Below are 25,122 nucleotides of genomic sequence, written 5' to 3' on the forward strand. Positions count from 1 at the left end.
AACATTTATAAAAGATGTTTATCAACAGTTAGAATCAGCTACAGTGCACAATTTATCAACATTTATAAAAGATGTTTATCAACAGTTAGAATCAGCTACAGTGCACAATTTATCAACATTTATAAAAGCTTGATTTCCATAAAATCACTACACTGTCGCTACAGTGTTTTCTGCGCAATTGTTGCACAAGCGTAGCAGTCCCCGACGCAATCGGGAAGGCTCCCCAATTCGACCGACCAATCAGCATCACTGAAAGATGTCGGCAATAATGTATAGTGTATGTATGGAAAGCAAGGTTTAAAGTGATTTTAGTCAATTGCAAATCACTGGACTGCAAACCCATCTTCGGTGCATTGAGACTTGCATTTGGATTGAACTTGATCCTTGGGGAATTTGATATATTCTATCCTCAACCCACAAATGTAAACAACAGATGAAAGCGTACTTTAAAGTACACAAAGGAGAAGGGTAAGAATATTCGCAGATTAGAAGGCTATCTCCATGACAACCAAGCTTTCATGGATGTCTGAACAACATGGAAATGGAAGGATAGCAGAAGTGTAGGTTCCCAGATTTGAAGGCAAGACCCATACTGCCCTTGTCTAGTATATTTTACAAACAACATTTGGCCCCAGCAAGAAACAGCTGAAACCATACCAAACTAACCACCTAAATTAGTTTTTAAACCATGTTTTAAATTTGTTTGAATCATCTGGTTTATGAAAAATATTTGGAGAGTATGGTAAACAATTTTTAATTCATCAATTTGGGGTCAAAATAGGAGCGTCCATGTCGCTGCCCTGGGTAAACCTAATCCTTTCACCACCGTACGCAACAGCAGCAAGATCAAACAATCAGTCTATAATGTGTATGGATGCTAAGATATCAATGACTTTCCCAATTTCCCTCAACATGTTTCTACTTACTCTTCCCCTGTAAGTTCCATAGTATGCTGCTACTACTACTACACTACACGTTTTTTATCTTGATCTATTTCGAGAATACATTATATTTTGGAAGCTTCACCTGAATTTGAGTGGATGCAAAGCAGCAATGTTCTAGTTCCAGTGCAGCGAATGTTAATCCACAGCAAACACATAGACAGGAGGGATGATGCATTGCGTGATTTACACTCTGCTGCTGTCACACAATGCGACACTTGATACAACATATTTCACGCAAGTAATTCATAGTGTCCTTAACTTTACAACACTTCATCACACAGCAACCAACCAATCAATCAATCAGGTATTTCAAAAACATCAATACATATTCATTGACATTGTACACTTTCTAAATATGCAATTTCAGAAGAGCAAATACAGTAAGTTAAACTTGTATTGGGTACCCAGCCAGCTTCTAAACTATTCATACATCTACAATACTGTACCTTCAATCAACACCCAGGCACAATGAGACATCATCATCAAACACATGCTAGTATCTACTAGTACTGATGGACCATCAAGGGATGCAAGGTATCCACTACATAGCCTAGCTAGTTCTCCAAAGAAAATGCTGGGTGTTTTTCAACTTAGTTAAACCTTAATTTTTGGAGTTCGCTACCACAATTTATTTAAAAAATTATTTTTAGTTTTACAACCAGACCTATCGCATCACGGTGTACCTCAGATCGCATTCAATGCTAGTCACTAAGCACAAGCTTGGTAGTCTAGACTAGTTATTTTAAAGTTGTGCTTTCGATTCCCACCCGAATCACTTGCAAATTCGTTGGGAATGTAAAGAGTATTCGGTACAATAACATCATGTAAGATCATGTAATATCATGTAAGATTAAACATCACTCCTATGATATTTTACTGACGCAAACACACACAACAATATCTGTCTCTTATACACATCTAGATGTGTATAAGAGACAGGTGCTTCATCACAATGTCAATGGTAAGTACTTTTTATTCAACAAATACATTAAATGGAAGAAGCTGAATGTATTTTTAATTCTTACATAAACTAATGCTGTATTTATTTCAGTGCATGAAAAATCAGAAAGGCTGTATGTTGGTGGGAGGTACTGGCATCGGCAAGACTGAAACTACCAAAGGCTTAGCATCCACACTCGGTCGCTTCCTAGCCATGTTTGCCTGCTCTCCTCACAGTGATCCACAGAGCTTAGGAAAGATAATGCAAGGCCTAGCTTTGGTATGACATTATTACAATTATATGGTGCATTAGACATCTTTGTCTCTGTCCTGTTAAAACAGAGCCAGTGTTTATATCTCTCATTTTTGTTACCATTATGAAATATTTGCTAGATAATCTTACAGAGTGCATTACAATTGATTCTACTAAAATATGTCACTCCTTTTGCTTATAATCAATTTATTACATTGATTAAAAGAAATGTATATATCTAAGCAATTAAATCTTTTTAATCTACAGTTAAAATTTAACTTTAGAATCAACATTTAAAGTTTCTAATAAATATAATATTTTTTCTACAGTTTATTACATTGATTAAAAGAAATGTATATATCTAAGCAATTAAATCTTTTTAATCTACAGTTAAAATTTAACTTTAGAATCAACATTTAAAGTTTCTAATAAATATAATATTTTTTCTACAGTTTATTACATTGATTAAAAGAAATGTATATATCTAAGCAATTAAATCTTTTTAATCTACAGTTAAAATTTAACTTTAGAATCAACATTTAAAGTTTCTAATAAATATAATATTTTTTCTACAGTTTATTACATTGATTAAAAGAAATGTATATATCTAAGCAATTAAATCTTTTTAATCTACAGTTAAAATTTAACTTTAGAATCAACATTTAAAGTTTCTAATAAATATAATATTTTTTCTACAGTTTATTACATTGATTAAAAGAAATGTATATATCTAAGCAATTAAATCTTTTTAATCTACAGTTAAAATTTAACTTTAGAATCAACATTTAAAGTTTCTAATAAATATAATATTTTTTCTACAGTTTATTACATTGATTAAAAGAAATGTATATATCTAAGCAATTAAATCTTTTTAATCTACAGTTAAAATTTAACTTTAGAATCAACATTTAGAGTTTCTAATAAATATAATATTTTTTCTACAGTTTATTACATTGATTAAAAGAAATGTATATATCTAAGCAATATACTTAATATAGATTTTTAATTACAATATCAAATCCCATATCACTTTAATGGATATATTACTGAAAATAATCATTTATATTTTATTTTAATATTAACAAAGAGAAAATACTAAAGGATATAACAGTGGTAATATATCCAGGAGTTCAAAAGGAAGAGTGAAAGAAAGATGTGCTGGTATTTTAGCATCAATTTATCAATAAATTTTATTAATAAATTGGTAATTTTTGAGTAAAAATCTCATGCCCACGACAATTCCACAACACCTCCTTTCTGGATCCAACTCTGTATGAGGCTGGCATAAATTTATTAGCAACCATATGGTACAATTGTTGCATATAACAATAACCTTTCATTGGCAACCATATTGGACACTTAGCACTAAATAATTAAGATGTGTATAAGAGACAGTAATCAAATGGTAGGGAACAGGCCAATAATAACGGAGTCAGAGATTTGTGATTTCTGACATGTTTGGAAAATGCACAGATTACATTTTGAAACACATCCACTTTGTTCTTTAATGTTTATCTATGACTCACTCAGTTATTTTATATGGAACATATGTGCAACATAGGGTTATTTTTTATTATATCTACTACAGTATATACTGTATACAGATATGCAGTATGCTACACACTGTATATAAAGTAAATACACATTCAGTAGTTATGTGTGTTTGTAGTTTTATTCATATTTAGTAAATAGAATCTCAACACCCAAAGACACAAAGTAAACATCAACATTCTGATACTGCATCCTTTAATACAGTATAAATAATTGCATATCTTTGCATAAGCAGTGAGTTCTAAATTCTTACAAAGTATTACATTCACATCAAAATTAATATGCACAGATGAGGGTCAAATGTGCTTATTTATCAATCATAATACTAATTAAGTAATAAGTGGAATTAATTATAATACTATTTAGTAATAACTGGAAGATGAAAATTCCTATATAATTTTTTGTAATATTTTTAGATTTGTTATGTAAAGTCTAATCCTATTGATTTTAATACATTATGAACTCACTAAAATGTTAGCATTTACTTAAGTTCTCATGATTTCTCTAAAATTACCAGACTGGTTTTTATAATGGTTTCTAAACTGCACACGGCTCTCACCTTTGGTAATCATATTATGGTACTGTAGGCCTACTCAGTGTAATTGTTTGCAAGAATAATAATTAATAGATAACACTTAATGAACATTGTAATTTCATTTAATATATTTTGAGTGGTATTTCTACATGTAAATTACAACCATTGCTTGATAACATTGATTAGTGAGTACGTCCACCTTCATTTACTGTACCATATTGTACCTCTCTTTCCTCACTTGTACCCTACTGTTGCAATTGTTGTGCTTTACATAGTAATTCAAAATTAAATTTAACTTAAAAGGTCTTGTGTTAGAAATTAAAATAGAATGATTAAAAAGGTACAATTATGAATGAACACTGTTATTCAACAGCTGCAATATTAGTAAATTCCACTAATATCTGAGGAAGCCACTCTTATATAATGGTAGCAAACATGGTATAAGTATGCTAATAATTGAAGGGGGTAGGAGAGGGAGTAGGCAAAGGGAACACACCTGTACAGATTCAAAATCAACCCCTCCCCTCCATGTTTTTCATGCTTGGATTGCTGACACCGCTACTCGTTTTGCTATCCAAGTAAGAAAAGGATTCTTTAGGAAAATTAGACTCAAGATTGGTTATTAGTGACAACATTAAATAAACAGCAAAAATATTAATACACTCTAACAACATCATAGCATGTATGCCAAACACACAACACACTGCATTATGTAAATAGAAGGTCGATTATTTGAGGTGAAGAAGAAATGAAAGGACTAACGCATCAATCCGTATCGACTCCTTACAAGATTGAACAATGAAGTGAACAACAGTCATCGACTTCATTACTACCTAATTGAACTGCAAGTCAATTAAACCACCTTAAAATCTAATAAAGTATGCTACAAGGATTTCTGAGGCCAATGTGGCACAGGTTTAAAATGACATTATAACAACACTGTGCCACAGGTTTAAAATGACATTATAACAACACTGCTGATCAAAAAAAAACTCTTCAAATTCTATTTCTAACACTACAGAAGATTACAGAAGAATATTTACATATCTTATAAAAAAAATTAAAAAACTAAATTATATATATTGTGTTATCTTTCAATCTTTTTAATCTACAGTTAAAATTTAACTTTAGAATCAACATTTAAAGTTTCTAATAAATATAATATTTTTTCTACAGTTTATTACATTGATTAAAAGAAATGTATATATCTAAGCAATTAAATCTTTTTAATCTACAGTTAAAATTTAACTTTAGAATCAACATTTAGAGTTTCTAATAAATATAATATTTTTTCTACAGTTTATTACATTGATTAAAAGAAATGTATATATCTAAGCAATATACTTAATATAGATTTTTAATTACAATATCAAATCCCATATCACTTTAATGGATATATTACTGAAAATAATCATTTATATTTTATTTTAATATTAACAAAGAGAAAATACTAAAGGATATAACAGTGGTAATATATCCAGGAGTTCAAAAGGAAGAGTGAAAGAAAGATGTGCTGGTATTTTAGCATCAATTTATCAATAAATTTTATTAATAAATTGGTAATTTTTGAGTAAAAATCTCATGCCCACGACAATTCCACAACACCTCCTTTCTGGATCCAACTCTGTATGAGGCTGGCATAAATTTATTAGCAACCATATGGTACAATTGTTGCATATAACAATAACCTTTCATTGGCAACCATATTGGACACTTGGCACTAAATAATTATAACTATCTACTTAGCAACCATATTGGGTAAGTGTTGCATATTTTACTCGTTTTACTTAAATAATGGAACATTTTTAAAAAAAAGTAATAAACTAATTTTTAATTATATTTCAGCATAACAAATCATTACAAATGAAAGGAAAACAGTTGGTAGATAAAGCAAAGTAATTATGTAATTAGACAATATGTTAACATTATTTTTTATTTATTAATAGATTGCTGAATAAATAAATAAATAAATACCGTATAAATTAGAGTAAGTACAAACACTCAAGGGAAAGACAAGGACTTGCATGGCACTGACGCTTATTACCTTACAACATAAACAATCAATCATTTTACTAACAAACAAAAAGAATTTGATAGAAAAATATTATTATATTATTCATCCATTCCTTGTGGTTAATATCTGGTGAATTCCAAAGGAATGATGAACTAACCTTTATGAGGCAAAATGAATATCTTTTGTACATTTTAGAATTAAAATAGTTTTTACTTTTTAGATGAACAAAATTATTGTAAACTACAAAAATATTCCTAACAATAACATATACATTGATCTGTAAATCTAGAATATATATCTATTTCTTTATCATTTAAAAATTATACAAAAAATATGTTCTATTAAAATATAGAAGTAAAATATTGTTATTGGTAATTAGAAAAATACATCAGTTAATTCTGAAGCTTGCAAGTCTCAACTAATTTACATATTATTTAAAGGGTATCAAAGCAACATGCTTTCTTTTTATGTAGAATCAGTGGATGATAGGCATGTTTATTTTTGTTTCAAAAGAACACCTTTTTAATTGTTTAAGTTGAGCATACTAGGTAAACTTACAATAGCAATTTGCATTAGCATTTCCATATGTAGAATAAAACTTTTGGGAATCTGGAATGTGCACCTAGTGGCAGGTATTAGTGTTCAGTGACTCAATGCAATAAAACTAGATTCCCTCTAAAACATTCTTTCAAGAAATTTGATTTGCATAATTTGCAAGCGACATTACAAAATCCAGTGTACAGGTGATGGAATCCTCAGAGAGGGTTTTGGTATCATGAGTTGGGTTATTTTTACTAGCTGTGTTCTCTCTTGAGTAATGGCTTAAGTTGTAAAATCCAGGTAAGTATTATTAAAGCATATTTCAAACTGTATGCACGGTTTGTGCATGTATAATTCATGTGCCTATCTGTACAATTATTCTTAAGGAGCAGAAGACTGACCCGTTCAGGCAACAAAAGGTTGGGCATCACACTTTGAAAAAACACAGTTGTAACTTTTAAGCAGAATTATAACAGTATGGTGTTATTATAAGAAGTAAGTTACAATAAGTAGCACAATACAGTATGAGAAAAAGTATAGTACAGTAGTATGACAGAAAGTGGGACATCAAATTTGGTAGCAGTAGTCAGGGAAAAAAGGTAGAAAATTAGGGCTCAAACTGTCTGTATCTTACAAAATGTATCATAAAATAAACCAACTCGGGGTGGTAAGGATACACACATTACAATTCTGTTGACAATTACTATATTACTATGATGCCCACAGGAATAACGCAAGCGTAACAAACAGTCATAAATCATATCCACTGAAAATTAACTCTGAGTAAGTCATAACACCGGAGATTAAACCTTTTATACACATAGCTTGTTCACATCTAAATCATATGGTAATTTCATTCTTGGCTGTTTTAGCACTTATTACAAGAGGTTGTTGAAGGGAATGAACTAAATCTAAACAGTACGCTGGAAATTTGACTGATCAGAGAAATAAACTGTATCATATTATTGCTATAATTTCAGTTCTTGTAGTTTACTGTATTACTGATTTTAATAGTTAATTTTGAAATATCGTAAATATTATAAACATTTTCCTGTAAAAATATTTTCCTTATTTTTTTCTATCTGGGCTCCTAGGTAAGTTGTGGTAGTCACCAAATGGTTCTACCCTGAATAATAGAAAGCTCAAATAACAGAATAATTCCAATCAACTCAATACAACTATTTTCAAGACCACTTCACATCATTCTTTGTGTGGTGCAGTGTCACTGAGTTAAGTAAGTAAATGATAAAATTCAAACTGAGTGAGTTTTATCAAAAGAACAGCACATCAAGATTAGAAAGTAAATTAGATAAATAAGGCCAAATAAAAATTTTAAGTTTCTCGTCCAGGTTATTGAAAAAGAATTATTAAGCTTTTTTCCCCCTTAACAAGAATGTATATATAACAACGTACCAATGTACATCCTGCAATATGCAAGGGCTAGACATACATCGATGCTCACTGCTTACAGAATGTTTTAATATATACCGTAATTTGTGAAAGTGAAAGAAAAAGATGTGGCCCAAAATTTCATATAAAAATAAAAGACAAAAAACACATTTTTAAAAATTTGGCCAAAAAAACCAAGAAATTAAACAAACACTAAGCAGTAGTCCCATATGTTCATGTGCAACAATAATATTATAATTATGGAGTCAAATAACTTTTTTCTGGCTTAACATGAATGAAATTCGATATTATAATTATTATTATCATAATTCAGCAAAAAAATAAATGTATCAGAATAAACCAGGGAGCCCTCAAAATAACACAAATACATGCAGGACTACTACTTAATGTTAGAACACCAATGAATGATAGTTAAAGAGTTGCAGATTTCCCTTGTACCAGCTAATTAGACCCAAAAGACGCAGAGCAGCCTTCCATTTGTTCTTGCAACTCTGTGTGATAACTTGAGCTAACTGGCATTGTCATCATCTGGACTGGACTGGCTCTCAGTCTGCAGCTTGCAAATTAAAAGTAGAGAGAAAGTAGAAAACTGAATGAAAAAGGAACTCAGAAATTGATTGTAAACCATCGAACATAAGAAAATGTAACAACTATAACAAAATGTAATGTCAATAAAGTAGTATTCATGCTACATGTAACCAAGTAGAAAGTAAAGTGATGGCAATCACTAAATAAACAGATCAAAGCAACATTTGATTGACTGATTGGTTATACAATTATTTGGTTGATTGATGGGTTAATCAATCAAATCAATTCAATTTTAAAACAGTAAACTCACAATCATTAAAACTTAGAAAATAACAGTACTTATTAAAAAGTTAAAATGAAAAAGATAAAGGAAAAATGTGTAAACATGACATCTGAAAAAAACAATGTTGGTTGATTAATTGAATGATATTAAAAATTGTTTGTGCAGCATGTTGATTGCTATGAGTATGCTTGTTTTAACATTTGTGCATGCACCGTTAGGCCAAGAAAAAGAAATTCTTGTGTTGGCCACATTTTGGGAAAATAAAAATAATGAATAGGTTGGTAGGAAATTTCTTTTCTTTTTTTTTTTCTAACCAAAAATGTTTTTATGCCTAAAAAGCTGATAATACACAAAAATACAACAAAGACCATTTTAAAATCTATATTTAAAAGCAAAACGATTGCATAACACTCTCACATCACCTAACATCCAGCAAGATAGTCTTATTCCAGCCTTTTTAGCTCATTAAAAAAACATATATTTCATTGTAGTCAAAGAAAAACGGAAACTAAAATGCCGAACCTCAATTTTGTACACTTTGGGTTGGTTGGGCATGGCCAACACAATATTTTTTTTAATTTGGCCTTACAAGTATACTCATATCAACATATGTTTTTGCACAAGCCACTTCAAGTAATTTCTCAGATAATACTTCTAAATCAATATACTGGCATACCTCTCAATGGAGGTGTGGGGAAACATATACAACAGTTTTTTTCGTTCCTTACATACAACTAGAGTTTGAACAAAATGTCCTACATTACAAAACTTGAATGACATAATAGGCAAGAACAACACAATTATGCATGGGAACCAACATGATGATGTTAATGATGGTAATGATTTTATTATTAGAAATTATCAAAATATATTCTCATTAAATAATCTTACAAGTAGTATGTGGAAACACTGAGATTTAGTTGTGTAGAGCAATATATAAAAATGCACATATTATTATAGCAGATAGTTACGTTTTAGGTTTTAAAGCCTAAAACAATAACGTTTCAGAAAAACAAGTTTGTTATTTAAAAGGTTTAAAGATTTTAATAAGAACTGTTATCAATTTATTAGTAGTTTCAATGGATTAAGCAGAATCAATATTTGTATAACTGTCTTCATACTGCTACAGCTATCTTGTTTGCCCCCTTCTCTTCATTCTCCCATCAACAACACACTTTATGGTATCATTGTACAATAGGGATCACACAGCACCAACCACCCCCACCCCACCCCCATCCTACCGCTGCACAGTGGAACTGAGAGGCCAGGGAAACTAGGGCAAGTGCCCCTGGGCCTTGGATAACTAGGTAAAAAATAATAAAATAGATAGATAAATAAAAATTATTAAACATAACATTTATCCAGTATCATTCATGTGATTTTCCCACGAGAATTGTAAATAAAGATGACTGTTTATCGATGAAAGCTGGTAATTAATCGCTTCTAATTCTTTTTCATGATAATTTTCATGACTTCTACTTTTGTAGAGTTTATGTTTACAGTGTATCAAATAGTAAATTCTTATGTTATACAAGGGTTAGACCCTGGACATCGTCAATATACATACAAGTTAGAAAATAAGAAGACCTGATAGAGATTTGATTGTCAAATAAATACTAAATTAATACATTAAACCAGTGGTGAATTTAAGGGGAGGCTTGGCACCACCCCCTAAATCTTTCAAGATGTAACAAAAATTGAGAAAAAAAGAAAATTCTACTCAAATTTTCTTGCCTCAGCCCTATGGTGTGGCTGAGGTAGACAGACCGTCCATCTGTGAAAGTCCTTCTCTGGGGCCCCTCTATTTCAAATTCCTACATCCGCCACTGTAAACTTTGATACCTATGTTATGAATCTTTTCATCTCGTTTGAATAAAAGGAAGGATAGCTTTTACTTTTTTATGTTTTTATACTGTATTTTTCATGACCTGGTGAAGGCACTCTATAATTGATTAAATTAGTCATTAATCCATTAAAAGGTCCTTTTGAAGGGCCTCCAGGAATCTGCCCCTCGCTACCGCACGGGCCTTGGGCGGCCAAAAGACCCCCAACCAATGGGCCTGGGCGGCTAAGATGCCCCGGGGCCCGCAGCCGCCCTGCCGCTGAATCATATGCATGTCAACTTGCAATTTATACTACATCAAATAATAATACTGATTAGAACAGTATAAACATCCTTTAATCTCACCACAATCACATTGCCTCCTACAGCTTGTGCAGTTTAATGCAAAAAAGAATGGAAGAAATAGTTTTCTCTTGAAAAATTTTAATATAATTTTACTGTAAAACAATGAAATTTAACTGTTTGCTTAACTGTAATCAAGCTGAATAAAAATTTGATTTATATTTCAATTACTGTATTCAATTGTTATTTAAGAAAGAGATATGTATACATTATGAAACACAGTCAGATAGTAGAAAGCAAAACTGAACTGATGAACTTTCAAGCTCCTTTTCGATGAGAATTTGCCCAAAACCAGGCTAAAGGCCACTCACGGGCTAACAAAACTCAGTCAAACTGGAGATATTAAAGAAAAATAAAAGGAGTCTTACATAAAGAGATACTCTAATCTACCTTACGTATGCTTGAATATGAATAATATTTGATGAAAAAGATGAAAAACCATTACTGAATGCCCGAACCACTAGCCACCGATCAAAATGTTTATACTTTGTGCTGATAAATAAATACCACACAATACTTAAATTTCAGCTATTTAAACATCTGAATAAAACAATTGGCAAGTATGACTCAGCAAAAAATTTAATATTGGGGAATTATTGTCTATTATATTGGTCTTAACAAATTATTTATCAAAAATCAGTTTGTTCCCAAAATCAATAGTCATAAATTGGTGCAAATTATAAGCGACACGGATGGATGACTTAACAACACCTCACAAACGCCATGTGTTTAGACTTGCTAACTGCTGCATACACAAATACACTAGAGATTTATTTATATGCATTGTAACATACTTGTACAATCAACATATCGATTGATATGATCAAATCGATTTCTCATGTCAGTATGATTGAGACTGATCAATGCAGACTATAGTAACAGTAAAATATACATTTCCATAAATCCAAACTAAATGTAGCACACCTATACATTAAGATTTTGCAAATGAACCATACTGAGGCAGAGTACGAATTGCAAAGTTGTTAAATCAACATCATTATGCACTGTAAAAGAAATAAAACTGAAAATTGCTTATAATTACTGACTCAATACAGTAGCAGATGCATGAATTTGAAATAGAGGGGGCCCAGGGTGGGAGTTCCACCTCAGCCCCACCATGGTTGGGGCTGAGGTAAGAAAATTTATGATTATGACACATGATGCAGATGGCCGGAAATGGCACTCTCAGACCTCAATTTGATAATGTTGCATTTTCTCAATTTTTTTATATTTTTTTTTTTATTTTGGGGGGAGCCCCCCCCCCCTTGAATTCGCCACTGCTTAATAACAAGTCTATTCGATTTCTATACTGTAGTATATATTGCTGTAATGCATACATAATATTACATATAGTATATATAGCCATAAAGTGTATGCCACATCATTATCAATGCCATTAAAATTGGCAGAATCACTCGAGGTCACTGTTCATATTAATCAACAGTACGAATGATAACAGCTTTTACAATTTTGAAATAAATTGTCATTACCTGAAAGTGCGTTGCATGTGCACACCTGATCACTACCTGAGTAAGACACCTGAACTCCAAACACTAATGAAAACTTATTTGACTGCACTGTTTCACTATGAATGAGAGAGGGCAGCAGACAGATTTTATTTTGTGACAAAAGTTGACAAAACAACCATGGAAAATTATCCACGGCAAAAATCCACTGGTATTATCATATTGTCTTGTTTTGACATTCTTCGGTCAATTTAAAGGGAACCAACTTTCCTACCACTTCTGTCAAAACTGAATTCTTTTGAAAATTAACTCTGAATTCACAGCATTATTTTACTTACTTTACAGTACACACTTACATATAGGATAATTTGCTTTCATTAAACTATTTAATCATTTAATTAAGGTAATTAAAATCTTCACTGCCTGTACTAAAAACATTGATAAATTCTACATGTCTATATTCATATATTGTTTTTATTTTACATGAGTTATTGGCAGGCAATGAGAAAGAGGAAAATTAAATATAAAGTAAAATTGATAGTGGTATAGATTTTAATTATGATTACAATGATTAAGGTAATTATAGACTTAATATCAATATACTAAACAATGTAAATGTTAAGTATAAAAATATTAGCAGAAATTCTTTTGCAATTTGTTATTTTGCTGGCTGGTTCAATGGCGAACCTGTAAACACTTGGAAATTGCAAGGAAAAGGCATCAATGTATACATGCCTGATATTAATTCTATTACATGCAGATCATAACACAAATGAAACTAAAATAATACAGTGAAACCTTGATTTTATATATAACATGGTGCTGGGAACTTGTATGACTACAGAGATGGAAAGCACATATTAAACAATGGTTTATAATGCAAGATATCAAATTCAAATAATCTTATTCCACGTAATCTTATGTTGTGTATATTTGTTTATGATGATTCACCTTGATATGGGCATGCGCAGTTCAAACTATGAATTTGATTGTTCAAATTCATTTCATCCAAGTTCTCTAACAGCAGCAAAGTTAATGAATTGCAAGAGGTAATTATTTGTACAATATGTAAACATTACTTAAAACGGGAACCAGTCAAATTGCAGTTTACTGGAAAATCCTCAATGACGTCAGCAACGAAATAGAGGATTTTTATATTCCAAATTTATAAATCAAGGTTCCAATTGTAACATGTATTGTATTAAATATAATGATGTTTTTTCTATCTACTAAGCCTATCCAACTACACCTAGTATAAAGCATCTTGCAGGTGACATGTAAAATTTATAGTTGTGTGTTTACTTAAGCTCTCTTTTGTTATTCTGTTGTCTTTTGGTCAAAATGTTAATAAAATGAAACAAACTACTCCTCTGCTTCTCATGTTTTGGTTGTCATCTATTTAAGAATAAATTAGTATCTATAATAATTTCATAATGCTTTAAAATTAACTGGACCACTTTCTGACATAAAATAGTAAGAGAAGTTATCAACAAATGCTGATTTCAAACGTACAGATTTATGCAATCTAATCATTCAATTGCTGGTCAATTCAATAAATAAAATGATAATAAAAGTATGGAATTGTTTCTTAATCTATGAAATTATGTAATAAAACAGAGAAGCAGAAGTAAAGTAGTATTTGAAAATAACTAGTAGGCTGGAATACACTCTACAAGCAATAAGAACTATTCTACCGTTTATTTAAAAAGAATATATAATGTTTATTAATTTTTGTTGTAATTACTGCAGCATGTATTAAAAGATATAACAAAAAATTGAAATATCAAATCCTTACCGTAGTCAAACTGCTATTACTTTGAATTCTGAACTTCCTTGACAACCTATTACAGAGTGAGACGATTCTCATAGATTGCTGTCAAAAAACAAAGTCATGCAAGGTACACAAATATTAGCACATGTCATGTAAAAACCAAGAGCACATGTCATGTAAAAACCAAGTCCACATTACGTTGGACCATTTCTTTTCATTTATTTTACTGGCACAAACATCTGTGTCAGCAACAGAGCGCCATAACACCACAAGTGGTGCCCCCAGCCCCTAGGACATAAAACAGGGTACGATAAAATATACAATATTATAATCTATACAAGCAATTATTTATGGAAACATTAAAATTTTCAAAAAACACTGAGAATTTATACAATACAGTACAGTGAAAATTAATTTAAAAAAAATATATATATAAGAAAGTAAAATTACACACATTAAAAGCAATTATTTAATTACGAGAAATTATTCAGTTATTAAAAATTATGGAAACATTAATGATTTTTAAAAAACATTGGGACCAACTTGAAACAAATGAAAATAGCATACAGTATACACAAATTTATAGTAGAATTAATATAATTTTATATCCAATTTTTCATGACTTTTTATCTATCAACTCTCATTTATTACTCTCCATTTTTGTAGTGAGCTTACAAACTTCTAGATTGCAAAACCATAAAAAAAAAACGTCAATTTATAAATTAGCATTTGTCATCACTGGCGTCTATCCATATTGTGAATGTATTTCAGTTTATTTGTTTTGTTACCAACCTAATATGAATGCAAATTTTGCAATAAGAAATATTATAATAGTTTTTAGATCATAATTTTCAAAGCATACATTCCAAATACAGTGCATCATCAACTCAAAATTGTTTGTATCATTTGCATATGAGTACCTTGCCAATGACTTGATGTGAAAGGACAATGCTATGCGCATGTACAAAGCATGTTCAGCTATGAGGCTTCGGGGGGGTTTAAGGCCAGGACATAGAAATTTAAAAACACTTTACACTTCCATTCAACTGAAGACCTCATGCAAACTATATTGATGTAAGCATAATAACTACAGTACAAGAAACATATAAGGCTAGTTGATAGTCTAATAATATTTCACTACACTACACTAAAATTGGGTAAGGTTTAGTAGGTGAATTTGAAATAGGAAATCCAAAAAAAGAACAGGAAATAATTAAAGAGAATAGCTCAAGGAGATTGTACAAAGATTTTATCACTCAATGTTGCACTTTTCTTTTGTCATGTTCTTATTACATTAAAAGTAATGTGTAGGATATGCCTATCCACCACCCGCTTAAAATCTTGCTTCCTGCCCCCCAACTACCTCACACATTTCCATTCTTCTACTCCACTCCATCTCCCCACCTCCCTCAACCTGCTTCCATCTCCCCCCCCCCTCAACTCCCTGACTCTCCTAATCTCAGTAACAATTATCGATGTTTAATACCATTCATGAAAACATTATTTATTATTACGTTAATATTCATTGTCTTATTCAGAACTTTGTGTACATTGTCTCATTTTATTTATTTACTTTATTCAAACACAATTTACAACAAAAAATGCAAATTCAAATTTTAATTTCTATATACATTGAAGTAACAAATCAATGGCTCTATAATTTGATAGTGTTATAGATGATGGTAGATAGGGGCCAGGATATCATAAATACCTGTGAAAACCCTTACACTATTTGGCATTTACCTTCCATTTCTTGCGAGCATTGAAAGATCGTAAGTTAGATACGTTTACTTGAGCTTCCTTGCGTATCTTTCCTTGTTCATCACTCACAGGCTACAAAAAAAAAAAACAAACAACAAAATAATTTAAAAAAATGTAAAACTTAAATTTTCCAATTTAAAAACATACTGTATACTTAAAATACTAGAGGGGAAAAAACAGAATAATTAGCATCACAAGATAATGGGTGTACCCTGCTGAACAAGGTTGTAAATGAATTAATAATTAAATGTTGATTACAAGGTGTAATCAAATTATTATACTTGTAACTCATACATAAATGATCCTCAATTTCACTTCTCAATAAAGCTATGAATCATACTGGACTCAATTTCACTTCTCATTATGGAACTGATTGTTATTCTGAATATAATTTACGATATCCGCAGATGACTAATGACTTCTTGATTCAATCAATACTTAATTGAACTCAACATGCCCAACACATTATTATATTGGAAATTAGTGAAATTGTGAATAAAGTGTAAATTGTTGGGATTCTATGTTTTTTATGCAGATCTATTTATCTGTTATATTTTCCACATTTCTCATAGTTTGGTACCACATCTTATCTTCCATTTTCTCTCTGATTCATTTTATACAAACTTGGTTTTTGAAGTTGGTAAGTTGATACATAACAGCGTGAGACTGAAATCATCCGCCAATTATATTCTATTGCGACAGAGAGCATAATGCTTGCGGTAACACTGGTAGGGTCCGAGTTGATCGCCAACAGGAAAATTGGCAGCTTCACCCTTTCAGACAGAAACCAAGCCGGCTAGGCATACAGTAATATTTCTGTATACTTGCTCTGTCTGAAAAACCTATAAACTATTCAGTAGCTATTTAGTTGCTACTGTACTTATGACCAAAGCACCTATGCATCTACCTCTACCTTCGAAATTACTTATCTTTATCTATTTGGTCATCTACCTCTATCGTTACATATAAATCTGTCTTTAAAAACTCATCTCTTTGAAACCTACATTAGCCTTAACATACATAATGTCGCTGATTTTTTTGTAATTTATATATTTGTATAATTATTATCAATATAAATATTATAATATAGTTATTTTCTACCCCCATAATTCTGAGAAAAAAAGCATTCATATAAGTATGAGATATTCAACTATACTACATGGATACATACATGCCAGGCATTCAAAAAGCGACTTTCTTTCCTGGGTAACACTTTGGCAATCAACAACATAAATATAATTTACCTTTCAGTATCACTGTCCAATTATATACATTAGCTGTTTATAATATCCTACATCATACCCTGGCATAGTTTTCATATCTCACCAGAAATAAAGGCATTAATTGGCTGATCTGTATCATGTGACATAGGCCATTTGAGTAGGTTATTAAGGGAGAATAATTTGATAACTACTTTGAGTTACCTTATGAATATAGGTAATATATCTGTCATTGCAATCTTAATAGCAACGATTAAAAACACAACCAATACAGAAATAACTAGAAATCGGAATGCATTCAGCAGCATTCTCACATAATGATTCAGAAAATTGATAAAGATTTACCTTAATCCATGGATGTTGTAAACATTCCTCCACTGTTGACCGTTTACTAAGAAAAACAAAATTGACATACTTCTTAGTTCTTGAGAATATATGAATATACCGGTAAGACAACTTGATTACTTTGGCCCTTTTGTTTTGATAAAATCATACAAACGACAACATACAAAACAAGTTTGGTTTAATTTACATGACTTTTCACATACATATACAGTACTGCTTCCCTCCTTTTCAATCTAATGTGTCCTTACACGCTACAAACTTCTTTAGACTTTAATACTGGAGTTTAAAGCACACTCCTCATGCACTTAAAAGATGTCTCAGTACACACCTTATCTTCAATAGCAGCCCTCACAAAACCCTCTTTAAAAACCCCTGTTTTTAGCAGTCTCATATAATCTTCATATCACCAGAATTGCTCACCCATATGTAGAATCTTAAAAGTCCTCACCTGGGATCTTTGACGAGCAATTTTCTTATGAAATCCTTTGCTAATTCACTAGTCCCTGAAAAATATTCTTCATCAAATTCAAAATCCACACTTGCAATGTTTTGGTAAGTTTCTTGTTGATCATCTCCCAAGAAAGGTGATGCACCACTCAATCTAAAACAGATAAAAGAAAAGAAAAGAAAAAAAAAACACAACTTAATATACTTTATAGTTCCTTCTTGAAATTGCATATCCACATTGAGTTCCACTTGACTAAATTTTTTTTTTGTAGTTCAATAACCAATTGCAATGTGCAAATGACTTTTTAAGTTATAATTTCTCTTCCATACTTTCATCAGATTTCAGTAGTACTATCCAGTTAGTTGTGTTTACAATTTATAATTGCAATTAACCACCATCAGATATTATCAATAAGTAGGTATTTTTCTATATTTTTAATTTTGTAGTTCGATATGATTCCTTTTGTAAGCTTTCCATGAATTATGATTATTTACTGAATCACTGGACACGTACCATTGTCTTCATTGTAAAGAACAAAACCCAGTGAAATACTTACAGGATGTAGGTTATAACGCCAATGGCCCTGTGGATGGAAAGCACAAAAGCATCAGAATCAGAACCATTAATAAGTTCATCAAATCCACAAGCACTCTTTAGAAACACAATTTAGAGCCCTGTTTCTCAAGGAATGAGATGTTATGCAAAATTGGGTCAGCTGTAAGGTTGTAATGTTTATAGCAATGAGATAAATAATAAAATTCTATCATTTTCAACATTTAAAACAAATGTTACAGTAATTTTTAATGGAGCAATAGTGATTGAGAAATTATGTAATATTGTATAGGCCTATATATCAACACCTATTAATCAAATAAAAGTATTAATAAACATAATATATAACATATTTTCTTAATTGGAAAAAAGCAATAATGATAATTAGATAAGTAGTAAGAAAAGACGTTTTATCTATAGCCATGGGGTTTCAGTCTGCAAATTATTATTTGATAGATAAACATGGTTTTGTATGAAATTCTTAGGGAGAAATATGAGAATACCATAGAGCATTGATGCACAATAAACTGATTGTACGAGAGTCATGCAATAGGATACAGCATATGCTCACAAACAGTTCAAGTGATGTAATATTTGACTAAGTTCAAATGCCATTAGTGACTAATGTGATTTTATTACTAATTCTACTTGATATAACACAAGTAACACAAAACATAATGAATGGAGCTGTAGCCTAGAGGTTGATAAGCTTGCTTCCCCCATAGCAAAATTGAGTAGACAGCTCTACAGTTCTACTTTTTTCAGTAATACGACTGTAATAGATTTTATGACAGCTTTTAGGCTTCAGTAGCAGATGTTACTAGACTACCTGTAATGCACTGGAGTTAATAAATTTACTAGTTTTTAGTAGTTTTTGGTTCATTACCATATTTTGCGGATATTTTAAATGGATTAGCAACATCGCCTATTAATAAATCTTGTGTACTATCTAATAGCTAGACTTGTAGGGCTAATGTCTACTTGGAAATATATGGTTGTGGTAAATACTGTTTTTATATAAATAGTACAGTAGTAAACTATTTTGAACCTAATTTACAAGCCTATTTCAACAGACGTAAAATTTACAAGCCTAGTTTAAGACGTAAAAGTAACTAATTTATAAAGCTATATATAAACTATTGAAAACTGTTTATCAGCTATCAATGATGGACAAGACAACTACTGTAGGAAACTTCACTATTTCGGGAAGTTACCAGAAAAAATATATTATTAGAAACTGATTTAAAATCCACTTTTCTTTAACAGCTAATTATTATCTACAAAAATAGCTCTATATATGAACAACTACCTTTAACTACATGACTCCATTCCCAAGCCTTATAAAAACACTAGCTAAATAACACTTAAGTATTCCATCCTGTAATTAGCAAGTATACTTAATATTGGATATCAAATTTTAAACAAAATATTTCACTTTGAAAAAAATAAATGTTATTCTGATCCTGATATAATATACAAATTCTAAAAAGACTTAAAATATATGCTGGTCTAATGTAGCAATAATACGAAATACGTAGCTGGTATTTCCGCAGCAATTCGAAGCAATGTAGACCAGATGAATTGTTTTTCCAACTACTATAGAGAGAACAATATACATAGACTGACAGGTTAAAAAAAAGCAATACAAACAATAGCGTTTGCATGCAACTGTCTTGTTTACAACTGTCATTATATTTTTAGGTTAAATTCAAAGGTAAAAGGTCATGCCAATGAACACTTGTACAATTTTATAATTTCAAGTAACGTTTTATTATGTATTGAATTAAAGAGGCTCCTACATATTTTGTTATTGTCAGCAAATACCTGAAGCCAGTTCCCATGAGTCTATGGCATTATGTTGTCAGACTCGCATTCATTCATTTAATATTTACATCCTGGTCTCTATGTGATTCCGTAATCGTTTTTTTTTTTTTCAAATTGCTTTTAAATTTTTATTTATTATCCACCAGAGTAGAACTTGAGTTGCATAATGAAACATACCTACAAAAGATGTTGTACCAGTAGAGACATGCATGAATTTGTCTAAATAGCACTTACTGAAGAATAAACATAAGAGTTAACAACACATTCCTTAAATATCACATGACATTTTTAAGCAAATAGTTTGATTATTAGAAATTATGTACAAAAGTAAAAAAAAAAAGAAGTCTTAATGCAAATACTTTACCGGTCTGTAGCAGATGGCATTACCAGGCATTGAGACCCATTATCTATTGTTAGGTACCTCGTACATTTGACGCCTTGTTTGTAATTAGGCATTAAATTGAGGAAGAGGTCAGTAATGTTGTGTGTGCTATCTTGTAAACACAATGTGGGTGGGAAAAGGACAGTGAGCATTAGGAAGAATGAGAGAAATTTGAAATGAATGGACTTAAAATAGATAACAATAACAAAGTAAAGTAAAGGTAGTAGAACCTGTAAACTAAATGCTTAATGGACTTAAAATAGATAACAATAACAAAGTAAAGTAAAGGTAGTAGAACCTGTACAAGCCAGAGTATCCATCTATGACCTATACACAAATAAATAAAATTATATTAATTTCAATAACTGTTATACATACCACATGTCAGTAGCACATCCCAGTGGTTCGTAATTGACAACTTCTGGAGCTAATTTAAAAAAAAATGAAGTAAAACAACAAAAAGCAACAATGCGCCATAACACGAATGTATCCGCAACCCGTGTATATACTACAGATTACATAGTTATAATTCAGATGTTTACAACTTCAGTAAAATACAATTCAAAGACCAATAAATTAAAAGGTCTAGTACAATAGATGAAAACAAAATTCGATATACAAATAAAAAGTGATGAGTATATGGAGGTGAAATATTATTAAAATGATATACTGTAATCAAATAAATAATGAAAATATAAAAATGAATTATGATATGAAGTACCTCAACACTTATGAGCATAAACAGCTATCAAACATGCTATTCAGACCAAAACATTGCTTTCTTCATGACCTTCATTTTTTCAAGGGTTCCATAGACTTAATGGGTTTAGTACAGATATGACACAGTAGTATAATTCTAAGAAAGTTTAACAGTTTTGTTTACTGCCATGTAATTAGCAGGATATTATTACTTACTACAGCCACAAATCTACCGTTGTATAATTTAGATTCCATGTACAGTATTTATAAAGCTAGGAGTAGTAATAGCAATGCTATTATGATAATCATGCATTCAATTTGGTTAATAAAACAAGTTATTACTTTGCAAGAAAAATCAGACAGTTAAACATTCAATATAAAAATCAATTAAATTTATAATTATTAATGTATTATTATTATTATTATTATTATTATTATTTCCATATAATTTTCACTTAAATATGACAAAACAGGATCATGGAATAAACTCAAAATAAAAAGGCTTGAATCTAAATGTTTTTACTTTCAATGGGCCATGTTCAGGATCAAAAACAAACTTGAGACAGTAACAGGATCTGTTTCTTCCTTTAATCACCTAATTTTAAAACCCCATTGAATCCATTCCCCACTAAGTAAGAGGAAATAGTGATCAGCTTTAACATCCCTCACTATCTATAAGCAGAATGCCCTTCACATTTAAGCATTTACATAAAAAATATATATTATACAAGATTTATGGAATTAATATTTTAATAATGATAATGATAATGATATGTTTCTGTGTGATATTGCACATACATTCCACAAAGACAAGAGCTTGAATGCACACCAAAATGCATTATGATCACATAAATATGAAGAATGTGGTATTAATCCACTGACATTTGCAGAAATAATCACAAAATTCCTTTAATATTTTGCTACATGACATCATGTCAACCCTTGTTACACCATCACATCTTTTCTACTCTCTAATTTTATGTCACACAATTACAGATTTTCAACCAAATGTTATGACATTTGTTCTTTCCTTTAACATTTTCCTGTAGGGATCAGAGTAATCCAGTTGTGGTAGGTTCCATACTATGAATGCTACTAGGCAAATTATTATAATTAGAAATATTTTATTATCTTTTATGAAATTTGACAGATCAATTTGACCTCAGTTTAATATTAACATTATGATGGGGTCAGACAGTAAAGGGTTAGTCTATCATCAAATAATAATGTACAGGGAATGACAATCCAATCTAAACCACTTCTTTATGTAAAAATAAAATGAAATATACAACAATGCTATTTTCAAATTTTGTGTTTCATTTCAAGTACAATGCCAATGTTTTTATTCCATTCTAAAAGCATGTGGCAAATATTACTGGATAAGGAAAGATAAATGGATGGGGAATAATTTTGTCAATTTGAACCACTCAAGCCTCATTACTAACAAGGAAATATAAAATCTGATGTTAAAATAGCATTTTGAATTCTAATATTGCAGTTCTGCGACAGGGCCTTCAAGTCTAAAATAAAAATATGCACTGAAGAAGCCAAGGAAGTGAAATAATAAACAATTCATTTCAATATGCCTTCTATATTCTTATAAGGTTAACTTCAATAACAATTTATTTGGCAAATTATGTTCTGATAGAATGAGTTCAAGTAGTCAACTTCTCCCTATCAAATGGATCATAACTGAAAAGGGACTTTTTTTAAATCATAATAATTACCACAATGAACTTAAGGAAAACACTGAATGTCTTGCAGTCATGTAGAAAATTAAAATCCAATTTGGTTTTAAATACTATTATTTTCTGGAATATATGCAGGTATTGATAGTAATTGTTATTGTCGTGATGGAATAATAGACAATAACTGGATTTGCGTCAGGAGAAACATTACACCTATATATGCAGGTATTGTTATGCTTACATTATATTATTCATTGTAAGTAATCAAGGAAAACCACAAAATCTCAAAATAATTTGTCAATAATAATTGAATGGATCTACATTTTAACTTCTGATACAAAATTTGTAATAGGGATTGGAAAGCTACTGTGGTGGCAATATTAATAAAGACATGTTAGTTTAGAAAATACTACTAGAGAGTACAAGACAGCGAATTTCATGTAATATACCCACCAATAAATTCTGGTGTCCCTAACATGTTACGGATTTCCTCAGTGGATGACACCTGGCGAGACAGACCAAAATCAATCAACTTTATCTTTGAACGCGAAGATTCCAATACTATGTTCTCTGGCTGTGAAGAAAGTTAAAAAAAAAAAATGTAAAATGCACTTTTGTAAAGATTAAATTTACAAGACTTTTCATTTGAAACCGTCCATCTTCAAAGTAATGTGATAAGATGGAACCATCCACCCTTGAATTTTCATGGTGAGCTGGGACCACCCCTCATTGAAGTCTCTTGATGAGAGGGAACCATCCCTCTTCCAACTCTCTTGATGAGCTGGGACCATCCTTCTTCCAAGTCTCTAGATGAGATGGGACCCTACTTACTCAAGTCTCTTGATGAGCTTGGACCATCCCTCTTCCAACTCTCTAGATGCAATGGGACCATCTTTACTCAAAGTCTCTTGATGAGCTTGTACCATCCTTCCTCCAAGTCTCTTGATAAGCTTGGACCATCCCACTTCCAACTTTCTAGATGAGATGAGACCATCCTTACTCAAAGTCTCTTGATGAGCTGGGACAATCCCTCTTCCAACTCTCTAGATGAGATGGGAACATCCTTCTCAAAGTTCCATGGTGAGCTGGGACTATCCTTCCTCCAACTCTCTTGATGAGCTGAGACTATCCATCATCATAAGTCTCCTGATGAGCAGGGACCATCCCTTCTCCAAGTCTCCTGATGAGCAGGGACCATCCCTTCTCCAAGTCTCATGGTGAACAGGGATCATCCTTCCTCCAACAATCATGATGGGCTGGGACAATCCCGCCTTCATGTCTAATGATAAGCTGGCACTATCCCTTCTCAAAGTCTTTTGATGAATTGGGACAATCCACCTCCATAAAGCCTCTTTCTGAGACTTTGCTTCATGAAAAAAAAATGATGCCTTTTATTGCTCTATTTGACCTACGGGCCAAAGCCTATTGTGAAGTAAGTGTCTGTATATTCCTATCAAAATTGTTTATCTGTTAATTAATCTAATCAACACTATTGCCTCTCTCTTAATCACCATTGTTAGACTTGTTTAATCACCTCATTTACATAACTGTAGCATTTTTTGTAATCAGTGTCTAAAGTATTCTCATTCCTGAAGATGACCCAATAAAGGTCAAAACGTTGAACCATGGCCTCCCTTTCTTTATTCGGAGTAACGTTTGTAATTGGGTAACTACAACTTTTCTGAGAATAAAATATCTCAAATTTGGTAGCTATAGTGAATAAAAACTAGAAATTGCAAATTGCAAGTGAAGTGCTGCGAAGTACAACTGCATATAAATGTTCT

At 31.1% G+C, this 25,122-nt stretch overlaps 2 protein-coding genes across 3 annotated transcripts in view; both read right to left on the minus strand.

Moving 5' to 3' along the window:
- The window catches only part of LOC117119806 (death-associated protein kinase 1-like), a 42,525-nt gene extending 40,832 nt beyond the window's left edge, over positions 1 to 1,693 (minus strand). Inside the window, exon 1 of the mRNA XM_033264726.1 lies at positions 927 to 1,693. The gene's annotated coding sequence lies outside the window, so the exon portion shown is untranslated. The remainder of the gene's footprint in view (positions 1 to 926) is intronic.
- Positions 1,694 to 3,789: 2,096 nt separating this feature from the next.
- LOC117119795 (death-associated protein kinase 2-like) overlaps positions 3,790 to 25,122 on the minus strand; it is a 34,547-nt gene continuing 13,214 nt past the window's right edge. Inside the window, exons 4-11 of one of the 2 annotated variants that reach the window (XM_033264711.1) lie at positions 23,792 to 23,912; positions 21,330 to 21,378; positions 18,750 to 18,776; positions 18,194 to 18,346; positions 17,746 to 17,791; positions 16,163 to 16,252; positions 14,444 to 14,521; positions 3,790 to 8,736 (exon numbers count right to left, since the gene is read on the minus strand). In XM_033264711.1, coding sequence (XP_033120602.1) covers positions 8,695 to 8,736; positions 14,444 to 14,521; positions 16,163 to 16,252; positions 17,746 to 17,791; positions 18,194 to 18,346; positions 18,750 to 18,776; positions 21,330 to 21,378; positions 23,792 to 23,912 — 606 coding nt within the window. In that variant the 3' untranslated portion in view covers positions 3,790 to 8,694. Of the gene's footprint in view, positions 8,743 to 14,443; positions 14,522 to 16,162; positions 16,253 to 17,745; positions 17,792 to 18,193; positions 18,347 to 18,749; positions 18,777 to 21,329; positions 21,379 to 23,791; positions 23,913 to 25,122 lie in introns of both variants that reach the window. The other variant, XM_033264709.1, reaches the window with a different exon arrangement.

Source organism: Anneissia japonica, unplaced genomic scaffold, assembly GCF_011630105.1.
Source record: "Anneissia japonica isolate Jap-2015-1 unplaced genomic scaffold, ASM1163010v1 scaffold724_len3256291_cov202, whole genome shotgun sequence".
NCBI lineage: Eukaryota > Metazoa > Echinodermata > Crinoidea > Comatulida > Comatulidae > Anneissia > Anneissia japonica.